Below are 22,083 nucleotides of genomic sequence, written 5' to 3'. Positions count from 1 at the left end.
AAAGATATTTGGGAAATCAGAGGCAAAAACATACACAGCCCTTGGAACTAAACTTAAGCGAAGCTTGCTCAAGTGAGGTTAGACTGAGCCAGCATACTCAAATCATAAATGAATAGCCTCAGGTAGACCGCCACAGCATACGGCTAAAGAAGTGATGTCCACAAGCCTCACTACTACTTATTTTATTGGTCATTTTTTAAGAGATGTTTATCAAATGTAAAGTGTGGTGACATACAGTACAATATCTTAACACCCTAGAATTGTTGTCATAATGATATTTTAGGAAAACATTGAAATTTACCTGACAAGGTGTCCTAGAACAAAGCTACACTGTTTTCAGCAGCGGAAGCCATCTGTTTCTTACCCTTAGATGGCAGACTTTGATTGTTGCCCAAGGCGTATTCAAATATGTGTGAATGTGACCAGATTGTCTTTTGTTGGTTTCTATAACAATAAGCTATACTTTAACGTAAATGAATCTTTATCTTTAGTGCCAGTCAATGTACTAAGAAATTATTGAAATTTATTTAAGCAACATCCTCATCTCCTAGTTCTGTGCCACCCAAACAATCTTCAGTGAGAGTCAGACTCTCATGCTTCTTGTTACTGTCCTCAGCTAAAAAAAAAATACTTTTCCATATTTTCCAACTCTGCTGAGTTGTTATTTCTTCTGACACTATTTTTAAAACATCAAGTGCAGATGAATGCTGTAGACCCACCACAGAGACACAGAATAGCTGCAAAATCCTCCTCCTCTTGCAACATTTGACTTATGTCATGATGAATACATTTAAAAACAGTCAAAATAGAAATTGCTGCCAAATGTGAGAAAGCTGCACACTTCTCAGAAGCGAATGCTGTTTTACAAAGCGTGTTGAGAGCGAGCAGTGACAATCTATGACTATAATGGACCGTGAAACGTCCCCACTTTAAGTGACATATTTTCAGTAAACAGACAACAGGAAAGGATTAGCAGGTGTGGTGCCTCTGCTTATAGCAATCACATAACTCAATATCCCTGTGATTATTAATAAAGTACCACACAGTCGTGAGCAGTTACTGCTGGCATTATGGCTTAAGCATTTGGTTTGTTATTTGATTTCATATTTATCCTTCCATTAGCAGGAACTGTTTTTGTCTAATTCAGGAACTGCCTGTTTATGGAAACTGAGAATCTGCATGTGTTTCACAAATTGAATAAATGAACACACAATTGCCTTGCAGTGATTACGGAGTACTTTAAAAATGATTATTTAGCAGGTAGTTTAATCTAAAGCAGGAACCAACTCTAGGTGGGAAGCCTGTCATTCTCAGTTTATCTCATATACAGCCATAAATAACTAATGAATCTCTTTCTCTCCTTTTCTCTTCCTTTAGGATTCAGAGAGAAAAGGATTCATGAATAAACTTTTTGCCATACAGGAGGTCTGCATCAGCGTACAGAATGCCTTGGATGAGGTTGCCTCTTATGCCGAAAGGATAAAAAAGTCAGTGACACCATTTCTCTCCCAGTAACAGTCTCTTCATGTGTTTTGTGTAGGCTGCAGGGGTAGACAAACTGATCTCATTTCTAAGAGCAAATTGTAATATTCCAGATAATAAATAGCCACCCCATATTGCGAGTCCCTTTACTGCTAGGGAGCAGTGAACTTTTAAATTCACAATCCATCTTCCTAAGCTCTTCCTCCACATTTGCTGACATGCTAGCTCAGTTTTTATTTGCTCCAGTATAATAAAGTGGGATTTAGATTCCTTTCAGCAAGGCAGAATTGAAGGGGGAATTTGTCAAAGGTGTTCCTAGTCCCTTTGAAAGTGTGTTTACTGTAAGAAAAAAAAGGAGTTCAAAAAATATGATGGAACTTTGATATACCTCATGGGTGCAAGTCGGGTCTATTCATTTTAAGAAACTTGGTGAAGTTAGTATACTTCCAATAACAGAAACACTGATTGTGCAAGCAGTGGTGGCAAAAGTAGTACAAGATATCACGTGCGTATGGACAGGGAAATTCTTCCTTGCATGTCTGAGCAACCTGCAACACCGAAGTATATTTGTGATGAAAGATCTTATGAGGTAATTTAAGTAGAAATGTAATAAACACTCTTTATCTTATTTAACACAAAATAAGGGTTTGAGTAGTAAAGGCAGGAGAAACACCAAATACATGCACTCCAAATGCTCTCCTCTGTGCTAATGGCCAGTGAGCCCTCACCACACTCTACCTTCCTGACATCAAGATTCAAATGAAACTGCTGGAATTTCTTAATGTATAGGTCACTCTTCATAAGTATTTCCAGATTACCTGCTGCCCATTTGAAGCTCTAGGGGGACCAGTTGATATTCATTCATGTTCCCTATGCCACTGAGGAATATACTGGGTTAGGGTTTGTTCCACATTCTGTATTCTCTCCAGTAACCTTGTAGGTTTGGCAAATACTCAAAAAGCAGTGATTAGCAACACAATTTTCCCAAAATTGAATTTGCAGCCAAAAAAAAAAATGTTGTGCTGTTAACAAATATATTTTCATCTTATCTGCCAAATTTTTGTATCCATATGCAAAAGTATGGAAGAATTTATTCTGGTGCACAGCATACCTGCAAGCACTTCAGAGGAGTTTTGCCCCGCTAAAATATATTCCACTGGGTACGTGACCACCAGTGAGCCTCTGGAAAAATTCTGGCTTGGAGTTGGGAAAGATCAGAGCGGCGCTGGAGCTTGGCCAAGCAAAGAGACAATGATTCTGGCTGCAGAATAATCCTTAGAGAGCAACACACATCTAAAAACTTCTTTTTAGTGAGTTGTGTGTCTCAAGATTGATTTTTAAAGTATTGTTTCACTCATCACTTATAACAGCATTGGCGTTCTACCCGACTCAGGTCTGACCTCACAGGACGCTATCTGTAATACTGCTTCTTAATAATATCTGCCTACCAGGCACTTTAAACAAAGCTTTATCAAAGACCATCTACCCATCCATCTTCAACATACTCATCCAGGTCAGGACCGCCATAAGCCAGTGCCTGCTGGCCGCGTTAGATACAAGGTGAAAGCAACCCTAGGGTACCAGTACATTACACGCTAGAAACACAATGATGTCCATGATCATGCATCTGAATTTTTTAAGACCAACTCTGTGAAGATTATTCTTATTTTCAAACGTAGTCCTTAGAAAGCTCTGTTCAGCCGGGATTAGTTTTACATCAGGAGATGGTTAATTATGACCAGAGTACCTCTGTAATGTAAATCCTCTCTGAATGTCAGTAACTTTTTATGGACTGTATGTTCACATTTCAGTGAAGACTATGGAGCCTTTTACCTTCTATAAAAAAATCCATAAAAAATAACCCCAGGTTAAACTATTCCCGTGCGAAGCGACATGTCAATAAAATTCCATCATTTGAGCAATTCGGATGGGACTAACATTACAAAGATGTTCTGGTAGTAAGTACTTTACCCAGTACCTGAAGTGGGAAAAAATATCTGCCCCTAAACCTTGTTGCACACATGCTGAGTAATAAGGTGATGTTGATGGTTTCCCCTTGGAGGTTATAAGGTGTGCTGATATAATCAATTTGCATGGAAAAACAGATGGGGTCCCCATTGGAGGTGCAAAAAGACACATTGTTGTTATAAATAGGAATTGCTAATGTGCTTTAAATTGATGGTATGCACCAGTACACATACATTATCTACAGGTAGAATGGAAATGCCAGTATGGTGCCAGTGTATACCAGGCCACTTCAATCACTGACATTAATCCACCTCCTGATGCGAAACTAAACCTGTCTGAATAGCTCTTAAGAGTAAAAATAAGGCATTTCCTTTGTTTAGCAAAGACTGTATTGTTTAGTTTGAAACCAACATCTTAATATTATTTTTTAACATTAAGAAACTTTTAGTACTTCAACAGCCTTTTTTATTACTTTGATCGAATATCGGGCCAGTAAGAATAACAAAAATAAATATGTGTAATGATATCAAATGCCTCAGGAAAAACATTTAACACATTGACCAAATGATTACAGAAGTGGGGGCTGCAATTAAAACGGAAAGTAGGCAGCATTTCCTCACATTAAAAAAATATATCTAATCATACTGATAAATAGGACTTTATTTATCCCCAGGGAGACATTTGTTTTTTACAGAAACTCAAAAAAGAAATAAATAAACATATGATAGATGGATATAGACAAACTATACATCAGAATCACTAAAAAGGAAGAAAATTAAAAAGAAAGAAAACTTCTGCCTTAGCAGTCACAGTCATAGGGAGGCATTATGCAGACATTGGTATAAAGGATCCCCAGTAGTGTTTTTTTGACACACTTGTGACTAAGTGGAATCCTTTATTTAAGTGGCACTTTACCATGGCCAAAGCTGGAAAAAGACCTGGCCAGAATAGACAGAGCATAGAGTTAGGAGCTTAAGATAAAGAGCTAATTGGGGATATTGGTGGGGCATGGGGGAACTGTAGAAAAAACAAGAATGGGTCTGTGCCAAAAAGAAAGATTGAGCTGCAAACAAAACTAGAATGTTAATTAGAAATCTGAAGACAAAAGTCTTTACCGAAATTAAATTTCCCTATCTTAACTATTATAAAGCTTAGCATAGCTGTGTCATTGTTTTAAGCTGATCCAAAAGCGTAGATGTACAACAATTCATGCCACCATCTTATATAGTGGAGACGTGGTAATATTACACATTACGTGACTTCTATTTCATGAGCAACTGTAAAAAAAAAAATAACCGTCTGAAGAGGAGTCCAAAAATGAAAATAAATGAGAGCAAACACAAAAGGAAAATTGTGCATTCAAGCTATGTGTGTTTAACATGTGGGAGGAAAATGGAGCACACAGAAAAAATTCATGTGGACACAAGGAAACATTGAGATAGTACTTGAACCCGGTTTCCTGTTTCTTCAGGACAGCAGCACTAAGCACTGTGTCACACATTTATTATAGTGCACTGTGTCATTCAGTGCACCCCTTAGGCTCAGTGACAGACTTGGGTGTAAACTTTTTTCCCATTTGATGACATTTATCCCCCTCAGTATTATCATAATGAGTAAAGCTGGAGAGAGGCACATTTGAAATGTGGACACATGTCACATCACTGGGGACTGAAAAAGGGAAAGAACATCAAAGAATGTAACTCTGAAAAGGTCACATATGCTTTAATTTTTTTGGTTCACTCAAATGTATACTTGCAAGTAGACCTCCTGTACAAATACGGCACAGACTTCTCACCAGATATAAAAAGAAAGAGAATCCAATTTTGCAGCTACAGCAGGCTGGCTAGAGCTCCTCAGTACGCAAATGCCAGCATCCTGCTGCTGTTCAGAGCAGCAAAAAAAAATTCTGAATCCAATGCCAGTCAATCTGCTTTAAAAAGTCAACTCCATGTGACTCCGTCCTTGCTGGATTTTAAACAATCAGACTGAATTCATTTTCATAATCCTAGTTTTGTTTTTGTTTGCTATAATCACACAACTGTTTTTACTTTATGAATGGTTAGACACTAATGAAGGCTAACACAAGTAAATGCCCATCAGAAATTGGCCACCTGAAAGGTCTGTCAGTAAAAGAAAATCATCCGACTCCAACTGGACAGTCCAAAAACAGAGCAGTAATCTCCATCCATCCATTTTCATTGAATTTTGAATTGTGGGGTGTTGGATCCATTGATGTCTGCTTAGGCAGCATTGAGATGTGGATGTGGCACCACTGGTCTCAATGAGAAAAATCTGTGCAAGTCTTAGTTACAACACTACACTAGGAGTCCAGCTGAACAAGTTGTGTATTTATCAGGAGTAACATAGATAGTGATCAGTGGACCGCAGCACACCAGGATTAGCTTTGTGCAAAGTGACATGATGATTTGCATGAGAGTCTTTCCACTCCATTCCAAACTCACAGCATCAGCCCTAAGATATAACACAATAGATGACCTTGAGAGCTCTTATACTGGCTGTCATCTTTTGTGGTCTTGTGACACAAAACAACAGGAAGTGTGTCCCTTGGTAATACTCTTTATATCTGGACATTGTGTATCAATTTGACTTCCCTATCCTGAAGTTGCTGCCTGTCTTTGGGTGTTGACCATTGCCTTTAGCATCTGAGGTACACCTTAAAAGACACATCCTATTACATTATACATATTATACATAATCATGTCAAAAAATATCACAAAATATGCAAGACAAAAGAAATGCACCATTGGGCATGTTTTTATTTGGTGAGGTCCCCCTTTCAGTTTGTTCAAGTGCCGAGTTCACCAAACATTGTTTAACCATTGAAAGAAGAGCAATTTGTGTTGTGACCGAGTTCCTGGTTGAGGTTGACCCCAGTCCCTATCTTCTCAGCAATATGGACACGGATATACTGGTCAAGTGCAGCTGATAAAAGAGAGCAACGTACTGTGTTTATAGAGGACATGGTAATGGGATAAATGACATAACCAATTTGTGATGAATACCACCACCATTGCATATTATTGGTACAATTCATTTTAAAAAACAATTGTGTGTGAGTATATAAATATATATTATCAGCTTCAAGATCAATATCCAGAATTTGTTGTTTTTCTGGCTAAATGAACTCATATTAAAATGTTTTTGAGAATTTGTAACTTTAAAATAAGTCTTAGAAATGTTCTTCATGGAATGACTTCATCTCTCATGTGCTGGTGATCCAACGCCCAGTTTGTCACATGATCTTTACTGTGTTTTCATTTTCAGTACCTTTAACTGGACAGTGCCTTTCCTGAGTTGGCTCGCCATTGTTGCACTTTGTGTCGCCACAGTTATTCTCTACTTCATTCCCTTAAGATATATTGTACTCATCTGGGGTAAGTTCATATGCTCTGTTATGTCAACGAAAAAAAATCTTGAAAGGAAAATTTATTTTAAACAAAAACAACTAAATATAAGCATATGTTATTTATTTGCCAATGCTGGTGCTTTTTTTGCTAGCAATAATTATTTAATTTGTTTTCCACACTTTGCAGAGTTTATCCATAGCTGTGATGTTTATAAAACTGGAAGAGCCTTTTGGCGTTTTAATATTGTAGAGGGGGTCTGAAGTGGAAGCAATTCAGAAGAAAAAAAAAAAAGAAAAAGCGAAAAGTAAAGAAAAGAAATCACAAATTAGCTGAACTGTAGGGAGGAGACACAGTTTAAAAAGTGGACATTAATGCTTTGGGAGCCAGTATGTGTGTCGTTCACATGACAGATGACCCAAGCTAAAACAGACTAAACTAAAACTGCCATTTGTATTTGCTATATATTGTTAATTTCCCTGTAACCCTCATATCTTGCATCTTCAGAAGTAGAAAAGAAGACGATGCTGCTGGCTGGCATACGCAATTTAGGATCACAAATAAAAACTTAAAATATCAATTCAAAATCTGCATTTCTGCCAGTAGCTTCCCTACAAATACAAGAAGAAATCAGCAGCAAATGTGAATATTTAACACTAGAAAAACACCACATTGCCTTTTTAGTAGTCACTCAGGTTATCTAGCTAATTTTTGAGATGATGTTTGATGATGCCAGACTTGCCTACAGCTGTCATTACCTCCTTGAAACTAGGACATCGATAGCCATGAACAGTAATGGACTACAGCAAATAAGGACACATGAACAACAAAATAAGGCTACATGTGAATTGTACAGATTTATTCAAATCAAAGTCCAAACAATCAGCAGTCCTGTCTTCTTCAATAAATATATGTATACTTAACTAATAAAAGGCAAAGCCCTCACTGACTGAATGACTGACTGACTCACTCACTCACTGGCTGACTCATCACTAATTCTCCAACTTTACGTGTAGGTGGAAGGCTGCAATTTGGCAGGCTCATTCCTTACAGCTTACTTACAGAAGTTAAGCAGGTTTCATTTCAAAATTCTATGCATAACGGTCATAACTGGAACCTACTTTCGTCCATATATACGGCCATAGCCTGCAGCTCGGTCGCCGTGTGAGGCGGAGTTGCGTCCCACATCATCACGCTTCCCACATAATTGAGTGCCTGCCCATATAAGGTAAATATTCGCAGGTGAAGGACTGTGCTTATGCAAACAAAGATGAGATGGTGAGGGAGACACGCTTCCGCTACATATTCACGGGTGAAGGACTGTGCTTAGCATATTCGTAAGTGCAGCTACTGCAGAAACCCTCGGACGCTGAACAAGCCTTTGTACACATAACAGTAGGAAAACAAGGTGTAAAGCTTAAGTTTAAATTACGTTCATAGACACGGTGCCACTAAATATTCGCAGGCAAATCTACAACTTAATACCGGGAATGCCTGTTAAACATCTTAGATTCACGAGTACCGATTTGGGTAGTGATCACTTCGATGAATGAAACCTGTTCAAAAAACGCATTACGCAATTGAGAAGGCAGCAAAAGAATATGAAGCGAGTGAAGCATACCAGCATATTCATAAGTGCAGCTACTTCGGAAACAAAACACAGTGTAAACCTTAAGTTTAAATTCATTTCATAGACAGGCTGCCGCTGGCGTTTGTCATGACCACGACGAATACGATATTCGCGAGATACAAGTTTAATGAGAAGACGCAGGGTATAAACGAGACTTTTGATCACTTTGTAACAGAGTTAAAATTGCTGTAACGGAGTTTAAATTGCTGGTGAAGGACTGTGCTTATGCAAACGAATAGGAAAGCAGGGTATAAAGCTTAACTTTAAATTAGGTTCATAGATACGCTGCCGCTGGCGTTTGTCATGCCTAAGACGAATACGATATTCGCGAGATAAACTTTTAAGTGCCAGGTCTAAGCTAACATTAAATAAAGCTGTGGACATCACAAGATCGCACGAGATAGCACAAGCACAGCTGAGCTGAGAAACTTCGATGCATGTACTCCGAGCAGCTCACGTGAACTGACTTTGCAGGACTGGGAAAGGTTAAATTAAGCTCATAGACACGCTACCGCTAAATATTCACAGGCAAATCCACAACTTAATACCGGGAATGCCTGTTAAACATTTTAGATGCATGAGTACCGGTTTGGGCAGTGAACACTTCGATGAATGAAACCTGCTATATTTACAATGGTTGACAAACACGGAATATAATACAACACATCCTCCAAATACGAACCTGATTGAAAGAAATAATGATAATCAAATCCTTGATGACAACAACACTCATACCAGTGACAAAACTATTACATTGATAATCATGTTACGTTATTTTTAAAATGTTTCCTTTTCTTTTTCATAACTTCTTTAACACACTACTTCTCCGCTGCGAAGCGCGGGTATTTTGCTAGTATTTAATAAAATCCAGTGCATTCAGGTAAATCCAATAAATAAATGCTAATAAATCAGTCATTTACTAAGCTGCTTAGTCAAGAACAGGGTTGCGGGGGTCTGCTAGAGGCTATCCCAGCTAGCATAGGGTGCAAGGCAGGAGAAAACCCTGGACAGGGTGCCAGTACATCATAGGGTGAACACACACACACCCACCCCAACCTCACAGTCAGGATCATCTCAATTCTTTGCCTCTTCCCCAGTGCACTCTTTCTCACTCTTGTCCCGGCTTACCCTTTCTATGGTTTTGCTACAGGGCAGAGACACCGGCAAACGCAGTCAACTATCAGGCTTCCTGTCATCCCAGCCACCTCAGTCAGTGCTCGCTGGGAATTTACTGCCACTATTCTTTGGAACCAGCTTGCTTTTGCTTCTCAACTCTGCAGGGGGCAATCCAATTTAGGAGTTCCATACACCATCACTCTGCTGTTGGGTATTCCGACCACTTTACCTCCTGCACGATGATGTACTCCCTTTCTTGCGGATGTATCTGCTTTTCTTCCTTTCTCTCTCTTTGTTTCTCTTTCACTTCCCAGGTTCTTTTCACATTATGGGTGCAGATGCCTTGATGATGGCCTGCAGAGCATTAATAACAAAACCGTCCAAACTGACTATGTCTGCACATGAATGCAGGATCAGTCAAAATTCCATTCAACCCCCCAGGGCTGCCTGGCATTGCTGCAGCATGCATCCACCAATTTTGAGGGGTTCAGTTTTCATTACTAACAACCACACACCACCATAGACCCCAACATGTTTCACCACAGTTAGATACCCATGGTTGAAATGTTTTTATATCAAATAAAGCAGAACATTAATTGTATGTTTACTAGAGTTTACAAAAAATGTGCAACAAGAAAAGAAAAGCAATTTCATTTAAGTGAACTTGAAAAACTAAATGAGGTTTAGACATTTCCTCTTGCACTTAAACATTGCAAGTGTGACTACAAAAGGTACAGTGTATAGGATCAGGGACAATTCTCAGTAAATAAAGTACAGTCATGACTCAACTTTACAAACTAAAATTTAAGAATGATGTCCGTTATTACGGAGCCTAACTGAGGTCTCCATGGTAAGACTAAAGGAATCTAAGAGAACTGCTTTAGTTAACTTAGTTAGTTTAGTCAGTTAGGTTTATTTACATAACATACTTATTTACAGCGTTGCCGGGAAGAAAATAAAGTGTTGTTTGAGAAAAATATAATTTAAAAAAAAAAAAACAACTTTAAAAATAGAAATAAATTAACAAACAATGAAGACTCACTAACGTGCTTGTCTTGTGGTCTTGTATGTATGCTATCATCCAGCTGACGCTTGGAACCGGCCAACTCTATTTAATTTCAGAAGCAACAGGGTCGTGGTGGTGCTCAAACATACAGAATGCTGGCAGTCACCTCCATTTCATCCTCTAGTGGTCATTCCAAGTGTCAACTGGATGATAACATGCATACAAGACCGCAAGATCACCCCCTCACCCTACCCAGAAGGGGGCGGGTTACGGTTGATGTCACCCTATAGTATTTTTAGTTGACCATTGAGAAACACGTGTACCAAGTTTCATGAAAATCACTTCAGCCGTTTGGAAGTGATGCTGGGACATACATACATACACATACATTGTTCATTGTCAGCCGGCACATATCTGGAATTTGGACTTACGACTCTACAGCTGTACCAAAAGGCTCAAACATAAAATTGTGTTGTGCTGTTTATGCTTTCTCTCCATCTACACGTTCATTTTCTACATTCTGATTTAGAAGCCTGTGTGCTGTTGTTAGTCTATGTTGCACTGCATTTTATTTTCCCCAGTTTTGAGCAGAACCATTCTTTCTATCTAAAGCCTGTTTCACTGCCAAGTTATAGTCAGGGGTTAAGTAATTTATATGGATCCCAAGAATAAGGTTTGGATTTGTCTGAATGACTTTTCATTTATTGAATCATTTAATTAACTAGACATTCTGTTTCTCTTGGTTTTACCCACACTTCATCTAGCAGAGACACAAGAAGGTTAAATGTATTGTAGGTTAGCTCTGACTTTTGGTGAAAGTCACCTAGGAGTCATTTGGTCATGTCAGTTTCTGAGATTCCCCTATCAGGAGAGTATGAGTGGCGGCCAGTTTAGAGCTATCAGTGGAATGAAATGTAGCCTAATGATTAAGTCATTCAGGTACTTTTACTGACATATTTTGGGATAAAATGTTAGTGCCTCTCTACAGTTAATATGTGTTCCTGTCCAAATGTCTGGCCTATCATTTATTAAGGCTCTGTTTTTGTGTTTTACTGCACAACAGGGGCCTCATGTATACATGGTTCATACTCACAAAAATGTTGCATTTGCCCATTTCCATGCCCACTTCGAGATGCATAAAAACGAAACTTGCATAAAACCAAGCCACTCACATTTTTATGGCAGCCTCAGATCTCACGTTTCTGTTCGGTTTTGCAAACTCGTGGCATCATGCGTCAAAGCAGTGCTACTCAAAAAACATCTAATAATCAACTAGGCTGGATCAATATGCATTACACTTCCAGCTGAGCACAGACTTGCTGATAACTCTCATTGACGCAAGAGCCCACCCCAATGACTGGCAACTCACTGCAATAAAATCAAACCAGCTTGACTTTATCTTAGTTAATCAAAGTGCACAATGACCGAGTCGTTGGGATGTCACACTACACATCTATTGGTAATAGGCATGTGCTGAGGCTGTCTACAGGTCACTGGGAGTCTCTTAAAATTCTGTAAATGAAAGTTTTGACTGACTTAGAAAATGTATGTGGTGTGACTCTGAGTTTAAGTGTGAAGCAACCTGGCTGCTGAAGGTCCAAGTTTTGACTTCTAAGTTTTCTGTTGGATTTTAACTGAATGGGGCTTATAATTGTGTTTCCTAACTAATCACAGTAAGAGCAAACCAAAGGCAGTCAAACTAACTAAAGTAACAGAGTCAATCAAATTTCTTTTTGCCTGATGCTTATCAGGTACATAATGTTTGCCTCAGAGTTAATTAAATAGGTAGTACAAGTGAAGCCAAGGTATCTATGATGAAGAAATGGAAGAAAATGAGATTGCATTGAAGATTTGGTCTATTATATACTGTGTGGCAGAGCTGAAATTATTTTTCAGATTCAGGTTGTCATTTCTGTAATTTGTTTACTTTCTGGGCAGCGGAGTGCTGCCAGCTTAAAGATCTATAGCTCAGACTCTGAGAAAACTTTGAAGCCTTTTAACAAAACCCTACTTGGCTGACCGAGGAGACACTGAGTAGTTACAGCTTATGTCTTCAAAATGGTTCACTGAGCCGCAGTTTATTTAAGACCTGTGAATGCTGAGGGCTGAAGCATTCACTTGTGCTCCATGTAGTAGTTAGCAATATTGTCACATGAACAGAGTACAGTGAATGTCCAGCCAACGTGGAACACATCACCAGTCTCGGATACCATGATACTTGTTTCTTTGCTTGCTTTGTTGTTTGGTTTTGCTGTTTGCTATGGACAAAGCCAAACTGGCAGAAATGGGTGTTAGGCAGGGACTAACAGTGAATGAGTCACAAACACTAAAAATATGGGCAATCATAGTTTGATAATAGGTATAAAGGTCAATGCTGAGACCTGGGTTAAAACACCAGTCTCTGAATTTCTCTACTACTCCATAAGCTGTACAGTCTTGTAACGGCCGACTCACTCTCCCAAACCGGCAGCTACACCACCAAGACCGTTTCCTGGCAAGTTGAGGACGTTAGACCCAACAAGCCGTACTTCATCCAAATAAACATCCCCCAATCAACAACCAAAAATAAGCCAAAAAACAAACAGTATGTAAAATAATAAAGTGAGTGAGTATATACTGATAAAGAAAGAAATGAACAAACTCAAACAAAATATATATATATATATATATATATATATATATATATATATATATATATCATACCCCAACAAATCCCAACATAACATTCAACCCCAAAAGTGTCCGGCGGAAAGTATTAATAAAAAGAAAAAGAGCAGCACAAAGTTAATATACAATACAAACCCTCACTTGACCCCACACTGAACACGAACTCACTAAGACACACAGAAAGCACGAAACGCACATAAAAGTCCAGAAGATTTAGCGGAAAATGGATAATGTTTGTGAACCTGGTTCAGCTGGAAAAATAGTCCTACAGAAATTACAGATAATGATGGTTTGCTCCTCTCCCAGAACAACAAAAAACAGTCTCACCGTGCTTGTCCTCGGTACGTGGCGTAATCCACAGCCCTGGGGTTTTGTTGAGCAAAGCTGTTGTTGTCGGGCGTTGCAAATGGCAGGTTGACAAATGTGTGAATGATTTGAATCGGTGCCTTCTCCTGTTTCTGTAGTCTAGTAGAACGAGATTTTTTTTTTTCTATCTGTCCTTCCGTTTAAATAGCAAATGATCAGATGCAGGTGATATTGTGAGGGGCCACAGAGTTATCCCCCCGCCCCCATTGTTTCCAGGGGAGCATATTTACATAGAGACACACACACCATGTAAACAGGACAACGCTACGAAAGACGGGACTCAGCACAAATTACATTTACAATGTCATTAATCACGTAGCACTGCTACAGTCCTACACAAGCTTGATGATCGTGTTTTTAAGTTCAAATCTTGACCCTAGTGTTTCTCTATGTGGACTTTGCACATATTCCTAGTATTTTTCTGTGAGTTTTTCTAGTAGGTGCCTTGGCTTCCTGTCGCCCTCTAAACCTGCACAGTTCAGATTTTTTGTCGCCTTGTAGTTGGCATATTATGGATGTATGTTTCAGTACACACTACAATAGAATGGCATCCCATTCAGGGTTGGTTCTTGCCTAGCATCTAATCTTGCTGGAAAGGCTTAAGCCTTAAGGTAATCTTCAATGAAGTGGCAAGAAGTTCTAAGTTTGTCCTTGCCTCATGCCCACTGACACTTGAAAGTTTATGGATTCTTATACCACTGCACTGAAAAAAAGCCATCTCTGAAAACATTTGAATGAGTCTAAGTCATTCATAATGCAAACTTTTTGCAATCATAAGGCAGTTTCCAGTAGGATGGAGACCTTTTTCAAGACTTTTTATGGGAGCACTGAGCGTCAGCAAATCTTGATTTGTTTGAGTGTTCACCTAAAAATCTTATAGCAACAAAGCCCTTTAATTTTCATAGCTAATGCCATCATGTCTTCAAAATCTTTAAGATGCTCTGAGGCAGACATCAATTGTAAAGTTTATTTCAAAAACACACTTCGGCTAACTCAGGAGTTTCATCCCTTGCCTCTCAAGTTCCCCTCTAGCTTTTGACTGTTCTGTCAAGTAGTTGTGCTGTCAGTGGGACACGGTTCCTGTTACATGGACTTATAGGCCACAATTCCAGTGGCACCAGGTGGTTGTTGTTTTATGATGCACATATGGAATTTCACCATTTACTTGGTTATTGCTTTATATGCAACGTCCATGCTAATGAGAATACCCTTAGTAAGGTCTTCTGCCTGTGTTGTCCTACAGAGCGAATGTTTCTCTCAGTGACATTTTTGTATATTCAGTTTGGTGGTGTAAATCAGTTTTATTTTATATAATATTTGATTGTTTCTGCAAAATGGAGTCACAAGTGCACTGAATGACACAAAAAGTGCAAACACTTATTGAAGCTTTGGCTGATCATAAAGTTCAAAGAGAATTGGAAACTTTGATCCTTAACGTAAAAGGATATAGATGAATATTAAAGAAGCTGGAGGAAACAGGCACCGTGCTCAGCATAAAACCGATAAAGCAACTAACACAAGTCTATAAAAAAAAATAAAAATAAAAACGGCAAAACGTGTGATTAGCACCACGGTAGTTTACTACATGGTGTATATTACTTGTTGGTAAGAACACACATATCTGTTACTTTCATTTGATTCACTTATTGAACAAGTAACGCTGCTTGAGAGTTTCCTTTCTAAAGTGTGTGAAATCAGGAGTCAGTCTCATTCTGGTTCCCAGTTGTGGATTCTGGGGTGAGTAAAAAAAGGGGTTAATTTAACAATAAATAGACCAAATATAAAGTGTATACTATTATATTGCCTTTTAGAAGTAGCTCATTCTGTTTTTGTATAATTTGTTTTGTCATGAAATATTTTTATACCACTATACCTCAATTTGGAGTTACCAAGCTGCATGTAATGTCACATGAACTTTCAAAAATCAGTTTTTCACTGAAGGCTTGTTGAAGTAAAAATGTAATAGAAGACATACATTTATTAAACTAAAGTAAAATTGTAACACATGCTGCATTACCATTCATATTCCACGTATAAACAGATAGTCTGTTTTGGATGTATATTTCAGGATGTTTTGGACCTATTTTTATAATAAAAGCTACTGTACCTCAGCATACTTTCACAACTTGATTAATTTACGTCTGTTTCACTGACAATAAAATCTTTTTACATAAATTATGTATGGGTGATTCTGTTTCTGAATCTGTGTTGTTTTAATATCAGTGAGCTTACCCTTATTGCCACAGTTGCAATCTTTGTGATGAATAACAATCATAGTGATAAATCATCTTCATCTTTAATTACTGTGACAGTAGGGGGCGCTATCACCCCCTTGAACCCTCAGGTACCACGCCAAACACCAGGTAAAAGTACAATAATTCTTCTTTGTATTATAATAATTATGTGCACCAAGCACCCTCCACTCCACACTACTCATTAATAACCAAATAATAATAATAATCAATCCTCCGACTCCCAGACGTGTTGCTCTCCTACCACCCAGCTCAGCTCGTCGTCTGGGAGTTCCCATGGCCCTTTTATACCTCCTGACCCGGAAGTGCTTCCACCATACAGTCCATGAGATTTCCTATCACTTCCAGGTCAGCTACAAAGTCTTTTTCTTCATCCCGGAAGCACATCATTCCTACTGTTCACGTGACCAGGACGTACTTCCGGGTTATAGGGCACGTAGCACTCCCCAAGCCTCCCTATAGGGGCTCCTGGTGGCCCCCATGGTATCCAGCAGGGCTGTTTATAAAAACTACAAGGTCCATGAGACTCTGCTGGAATTCGGGGAACCTCTATGCCGCTGGGAGGGCTCCATCTAGTGGCTTGGAGGTGTGGTCCGGAATATATGGCCGGCCATCCTTCACACTACCCACATTACAACCCTAATACTTTTCCTTTCAGCTATTTTGGGGGGTCTGATTTAGGTGGTTGGATGCCACCTAGACAAAGTACAATACATAAAGCAGGTATACTAAAATCACCTCAAATGCTGCATGTTCATGTACTGTTTAACCTGCCTTATTCACAGCTGCCAAGAAAAACAGCCTAATGTGACATTTGTACAACCACATACATAAACCAGAACACTGCAAAGACCCCAATTGACTTGACAGCATGACCCTGGATTGTGAGAGAGAAAAGGGCAGTAACTTAGGGAAAGCATGACAGCAGATCTGAACCAAAAACACAAGTGCTATGGAGCAGCGGTGATGCCTGCATTAAAGGTTTGCTCAGTGTAGGCTGTTTGAGGAGTATACAGTCCCTGAACTAAAATAAATGGGCTTAAGTGAAGAATAAATATTTTAAAACTATCACTTTCACTAAAAGAAAAAAAAATGATGAAAATACTTCTGATTAGCCGTCTCTCTTTCAAAGTTCCTACTTTGTGCCGTTCGATTTTAGGATCGACACTGACTGCAATGTCACCCCAAATGGCTTAAGGTAGTTCTATTAATAATAATAATAATAATAATACATTTTATTTATATAGCGCTTTTCCCATGCTATTCATTTTGTGAAGGACAGATCAGAATAGACCTTACCTATAAACAAACTAAAATGAAGACAAAGTTTTTATTTTATCAAATTAAATATAATCATGTTTTCTTGGGAAGGAAAGAACAGCTGAGAATTTTTTTGACTTCAGCATCGATGATTCAGTGAATTTCCCTTTACTGTGGATGACATAGATCTGCGGTGGGCTGGCACCCTGCCCGGGCTTTGTTTCCTGCCTTGCGCCCGTGTTGGCTGGGATTGGCTCCAGCAGACCCTCGTGACCCTGTAGTTAGGATATGGCAAGTTGGATAATGGATGGATGGATGGATGACATAGATTTAAGCAATGCCTCCACACTTATGAGAGAAACCAATCTGATCTCAAAACCTTTCACACTTATCTTATAAACACACAGCACCCTGTTTCTGGCTGCCGCATTACCCCTCATAAAATTCAGCACCAGTTCAGTTTTTCAAAATTAGATATATTTTTCAATGTACATTTGGCAACTTCCAAAGTTAGCAAACTAACTTAATTAGGGATTCTGCCTTTTATTTCCACTTTTGAAGACCACTCATAAAAGTAAAAGCTGCTTCATTTTGCCACATGTGAGTAAGAAATTAAATGACCAAAGAACATATGACAGCCTCATAATCTCAAGAAGTAGGTCTTTGTGTTACTTTTTTTTTTAAACCGTTCACATTTAAAAATATTTTATTGAAAATGCAATGTCAACATCTCATACTCTGATAGACTTTTAATAGCATGCTAAATTAACAAGTTTTAGATCATTTCAGTTTTTTCAAATGTTACAACTAAAATATAAATTATTTCAACTTAAATCAGATATATTACAATGCTTGGGGTATAGTAACCATAGTTTTAAAAATAAAAATGGACCAGATGTGCTGCAGCAGCCATACCTAACAAAAAGTCAAGCACGTGATGTTGCATATTTATTTTGCATTTGTTGAATTGTATTTCTTATTTGTAATCTAATGATCCTAAATGTAATTGTCTTGCATGCTGTTATTTAAACACAGAAAGTAAAGTTGTGCTGGCACATGGCGCACTGGCTAAACTTACTTTTACTGGTTTCATATTTGTGACATCTGGCAATGGTTTAAAAGCACCCTTTGCACTGTGCTAATTTGAGCTCTTATGTTCAATGTAGCACTTTCCAAAAATTCACATGTGAAATGAACTTGTTTATACACTCAAGGTGTTAACGAAGCCTTTTCCCTCAGGTGTTAATAAATTCACAAAGAAACTTCGTGACCCATATACAATTGACAACAACGAGCTGCTGGACTTCCTCTCTCGAGTTCCTTCAGATGTACAAGTGGTAAGTGCTTTTATCTGTCTTTCATGTGCTGTAACAAAGACTCGGAGCATTCAGAAAGGTCATGAGATGGTTTTTCTAATGCTCTATTATTTATACATTTTTTCCTGTTATCTGTGCATCAGTATTCTTTATGGTATAATAGCCAGGAAATTATGCAAAGTGCATTTCACTCTCAAAATCTAACTGTTTATTACTGCTGGCAGGAAATAAGTAGTTGACTGACTTAGCTGTCTACACCAGATTCCAATACCAGAATAGATGCCTCAGAGAGTGACCTTGTAAAACGATTTTTTTTTTTCTTTTCGTTTTTTTGTTTAAAGATTACTCTCATAGTTCACACAAAGGTCATCAAATAAGAAGTTAAAGAACTAGGCCTAATAAGTTAAACAGTCACATAACGGGTGACATTATCATTATTGTCCCCCTCAAAAAAAAACCTGCTTTAGCAATATTCTCGGTATTATGAATGGAAAGAAATGTGGACATATTCTAATAAGAGGAATGGGCTTGTGTAATGTGAATCTCACAGTGAAGGGTTACATATTATATGATAGAGTTATCTGAAGAAAGGTTTAACAGTCAATTCTGAAAATCCTGTTCCTGCTACACATGTACAGTAAGTGAAGTGGGTCCTATTGCCTCAGCTTTGCCAGAATATAAACTTTTTCTAAGATCGATTTCTCCACACTACATTTAAACACATCCTTTATTCACCTTTTCCTTTCAACCTATTATGGAACAGCATTTTTTTCTTGATTTTTTTGCAATAGTAGAGTGAAATTGAGTGCCAAACCACAAGGGCATCTTAACCTCAAACTAGAGTGCCAAACCAACAAAACGAGAACTTATATTAACACAAATGAGTAACAGTTAACAAAAGAGAGTCCAATGATCAGAACAGCTGGTAGTCCTACCAGACCTAAAGCCACAGATGTAGGGTGACCTCGTCCGCATTGCCCATACTGCCTCTCACCTCTCTGTTGAGTTTCTCGTTTCAAATTACAGTTTTATCTAAGCAGTAAACTCCTGCCTTGCCCTCCCACACTAAGGCCATACCCACTGCAACACCCTTAATAAATCTTGTAGTTTGTCTCCAATATTTAGGTACACAACTGCTACACTTTTGTGATTTTAGTTATTTGTTGGTATATTTAACTCCTTCTTATCTTCACTCTCAAGTCAGTAATTAAAACTATTTTGAGTGTCACTGGTTCTCCACTTAAAATGAGTATATGTGGAGACTATGAAGTGAAGAAAAGGACCAAGAGATGAATAGGATTATAAGGATTATATCAGGATCATATTCACCAGTACTTAATGTACAGGAATTTGATTTGGTAGATTTGGAGCTGCTTATCACAGAACACAACATCATATACAAATAATATAAATAGGATAAGTTAAAAAGAAAAACTTGAAACAAAGTTGCAGAATGGTATACTTATAAAGGAGATGTGCAAGTGAAAGTGTGAATGCATGTGAACACTGTGGTATAGCGGGTCACAGCTCGTATCAAAGGGCCATTTTTAAAATAAATAATCACCACACTCGCGGCTTAGCAAGATGGCATGGTGATGTGTGGCTGAAGTGGTTCCTGGGGTGATTTGCAGTGCGGGCGAGTCTCACTTAAGTGCACAGGTGAGGAGTCGTCCGTATCCGTGATTGTTCCCGGGAGCCGCTGATTGCCACAGGTGAATCATGTCCCCGGCATAAACAGAAGCTCGAGGCGGCTAGGAGGGAAGAAAAAGGAAAGAAAGAAAAGAGCCGGAGGTTGCAGAAAAGCGGGAAGCAGTGAGGAGGAGGAGAGAGAACCGGTGCAAGTGAGCAGACGAGCAAAGGCTTGCAGGCAGGCAGCTGGACAGTTGAGCCCTAGTAGGGGTGTTTGGCCAGCACCTATGGCAGTTGGAAGTGGTCGCTCCGGGTGTGCATTTTATGGAGGCACGGGAGTGACTGGCAGTAGGACGGCTGGCCGTGTAAGGCAGAGAAGGCGGCAGTAGTTTGGAGGCTTGGGCGGTGAATTCCCTCACGTTAGCGTCCGGGTCATTAGGGAACCTAAGTCTCGGTCTGGAGGAGTGCAACTAAAGTCAGGGATTGGGAAGCCTCCATACCAGTAGAGTGGAGAGAAGGCCAGCTGCTGGTAGGGCGACTCACCTGTTGTTGGGCCCAGATGGGAGAAGCAGGGGAGCCGCCAGGTAAAAGACACTGGGCTTTGTTGCTTTTAAAGGACTGCTTCCAGCGTTGTTTTAACCTTATCGTCGTTTTAAAGGATTGTTTTTTTTTCTGTGTTTTTTTAACCTCCACTTCACAACTGTTTTTATGGATTATTTATTTTTGGAAACTGATACACTGCACTTTGTTTGGACACTGTTTTGTTGTTGTTTTTAATGAGAGCACTTTTGTACATTTTGCACCATCCCCTTGCTCTATTTGTTGTGCCTCACTGCCGAGCTCATCGGTAACATTACCAACGGTGACGGGTTCAAGGGCTTCCAGAAGCAAGATGGGAGCACGGAGTGAACCCGCATTGTCACAAACACACATACATGTACATATACTGTATACACCCACATCATACAGTATATGACAGAACGCATGTTTATACAAAGAAGACAGGCTACACTACTGGTTGAGGTGTCTGTTAGTTCATTTTAATTGACCTGAAGGTGTTTACCAGAAGGGAGTTTTTGAAATACTGTAAGTTATGAGCTGGGTGAGATGAGTCCATGGTGATCCTTATGACAGGGATAGTGACATGAAATGTATACAGGTCTGCCACAGATGGAAGAGCACAGCCAATTATTTTCTCAGTAGACCTCACAGCACCCTGTAATTTAGATTTGGACTGTGCCATTGCCGAGCCAAACCAGACAACAATGGAGAATGTGATTACACTTTCAGTTACGGCTTTGTAAAATTGAACTAGGATTGGCTAAGAAATATTTAATTTCTTTTGTTGATGTATGAAGTACAATTGCTGCTGTTCCTTTTTAGTGATGGAAGTGGTGTTAATGTCCCAGCTTAGAGTGTTTGTGATACTTGTGCCCCAAAATTTGAAGGATTCGACCATATTGATGGCAGAATAATTAATTTCTAGTGGAAGAGGTTGTAACTGCTGTTTTAGAAAGGACTCAATTAAAGTCAAAAAGGCAGACAAACTGTCAGTAATCATAATCAAAATGAAGGACAGACATCAGAGTTTGAAATACCGGAGGATAAGTCAGTTAACAGCACTAACAAGAAATGATTCATAAACAAATATCTAAAAATGAACCACACTAGAAGGTTTTTTTTTATAATTTTTTTATCCAAAGGTTTGGATACTGAGAATGCTACGATTATACAGTAAGTACGGTTTGTCTAATGATGTCATGTGTTACATGTTGAACAACCCATATTGTCATTGTAAATATTATTGCTGCGGAAATCAAAACAATCATCAAATAGTGGTGCTTGCAATTAATACACCATCAAAAATGGGGCTGAGACAATGGCACGGTCATAGTGACAAAAATAAATCACTAACAGAAGAACACTATTTTTATATACCAGTTGTAAAAACTGATAGTAGAAACAAGTTAAAAATCATAACAATTGCCTTTTTATAGGTTTTGTGCATTTTCACTATTCCTACCAT

At 38.8% G+C, this 22,083-nt stretch overlaps 1 protein-coding gene across 7 annotated transcripts in view; it reads left to right on the top strand.

The window, feature by feature from the left end:
* The window catches only part of mctp1a (multiple C2 domains, transmembrane 1a), a 934,223-nt gene that overhangs the window by 886,443 nt on the left and 25,697 nt on the right, over window positions 1-22,083 (top strand). For 6 of the 7 annotated variants that reach the window (XM_039759356.1, XM_039759355.1, XM_039759354.1 and 3 more), the window contains 3 exons: window positions 1,378-1,487; window positions 6,736-6,845; window positions 18,352-18,449. In XM_039759356.1, coding sequence (XP_039615290.1) covers window positions 1,378-1,487; window positions 6,736-6,845; window positions 18,352-18,449 — 318 coding nt within the window. The remainder of the gene's footprint in view (window positions 1-1,377; window positions 1,488-6,735; window positions 6,846-18,351; window positions 18,450-22,083) is intronic. The other variant, XM_039759357.1, reaches the window with a different exon arrangement.

This window comes from Polypterus senegalus, chromosome 7 (genome assembly GCF_016835505.1).
Source record: "Polypterus senegalus isolate Bchr_013 chromosome 7, ASM1683550v1, whole genome shotgun sequence".
Classification (NCBI taxonomy): Eukaryota; Metazoa; Chordata; class Cladistia; order Polypteriformes; family Polypteridae; genus Polypterus; species Polypterus senegalus.
Note: the sequence above shows the minus strand (reverse complement) of the source record. Positions and strands in the feature narration are given on the sequence as shown.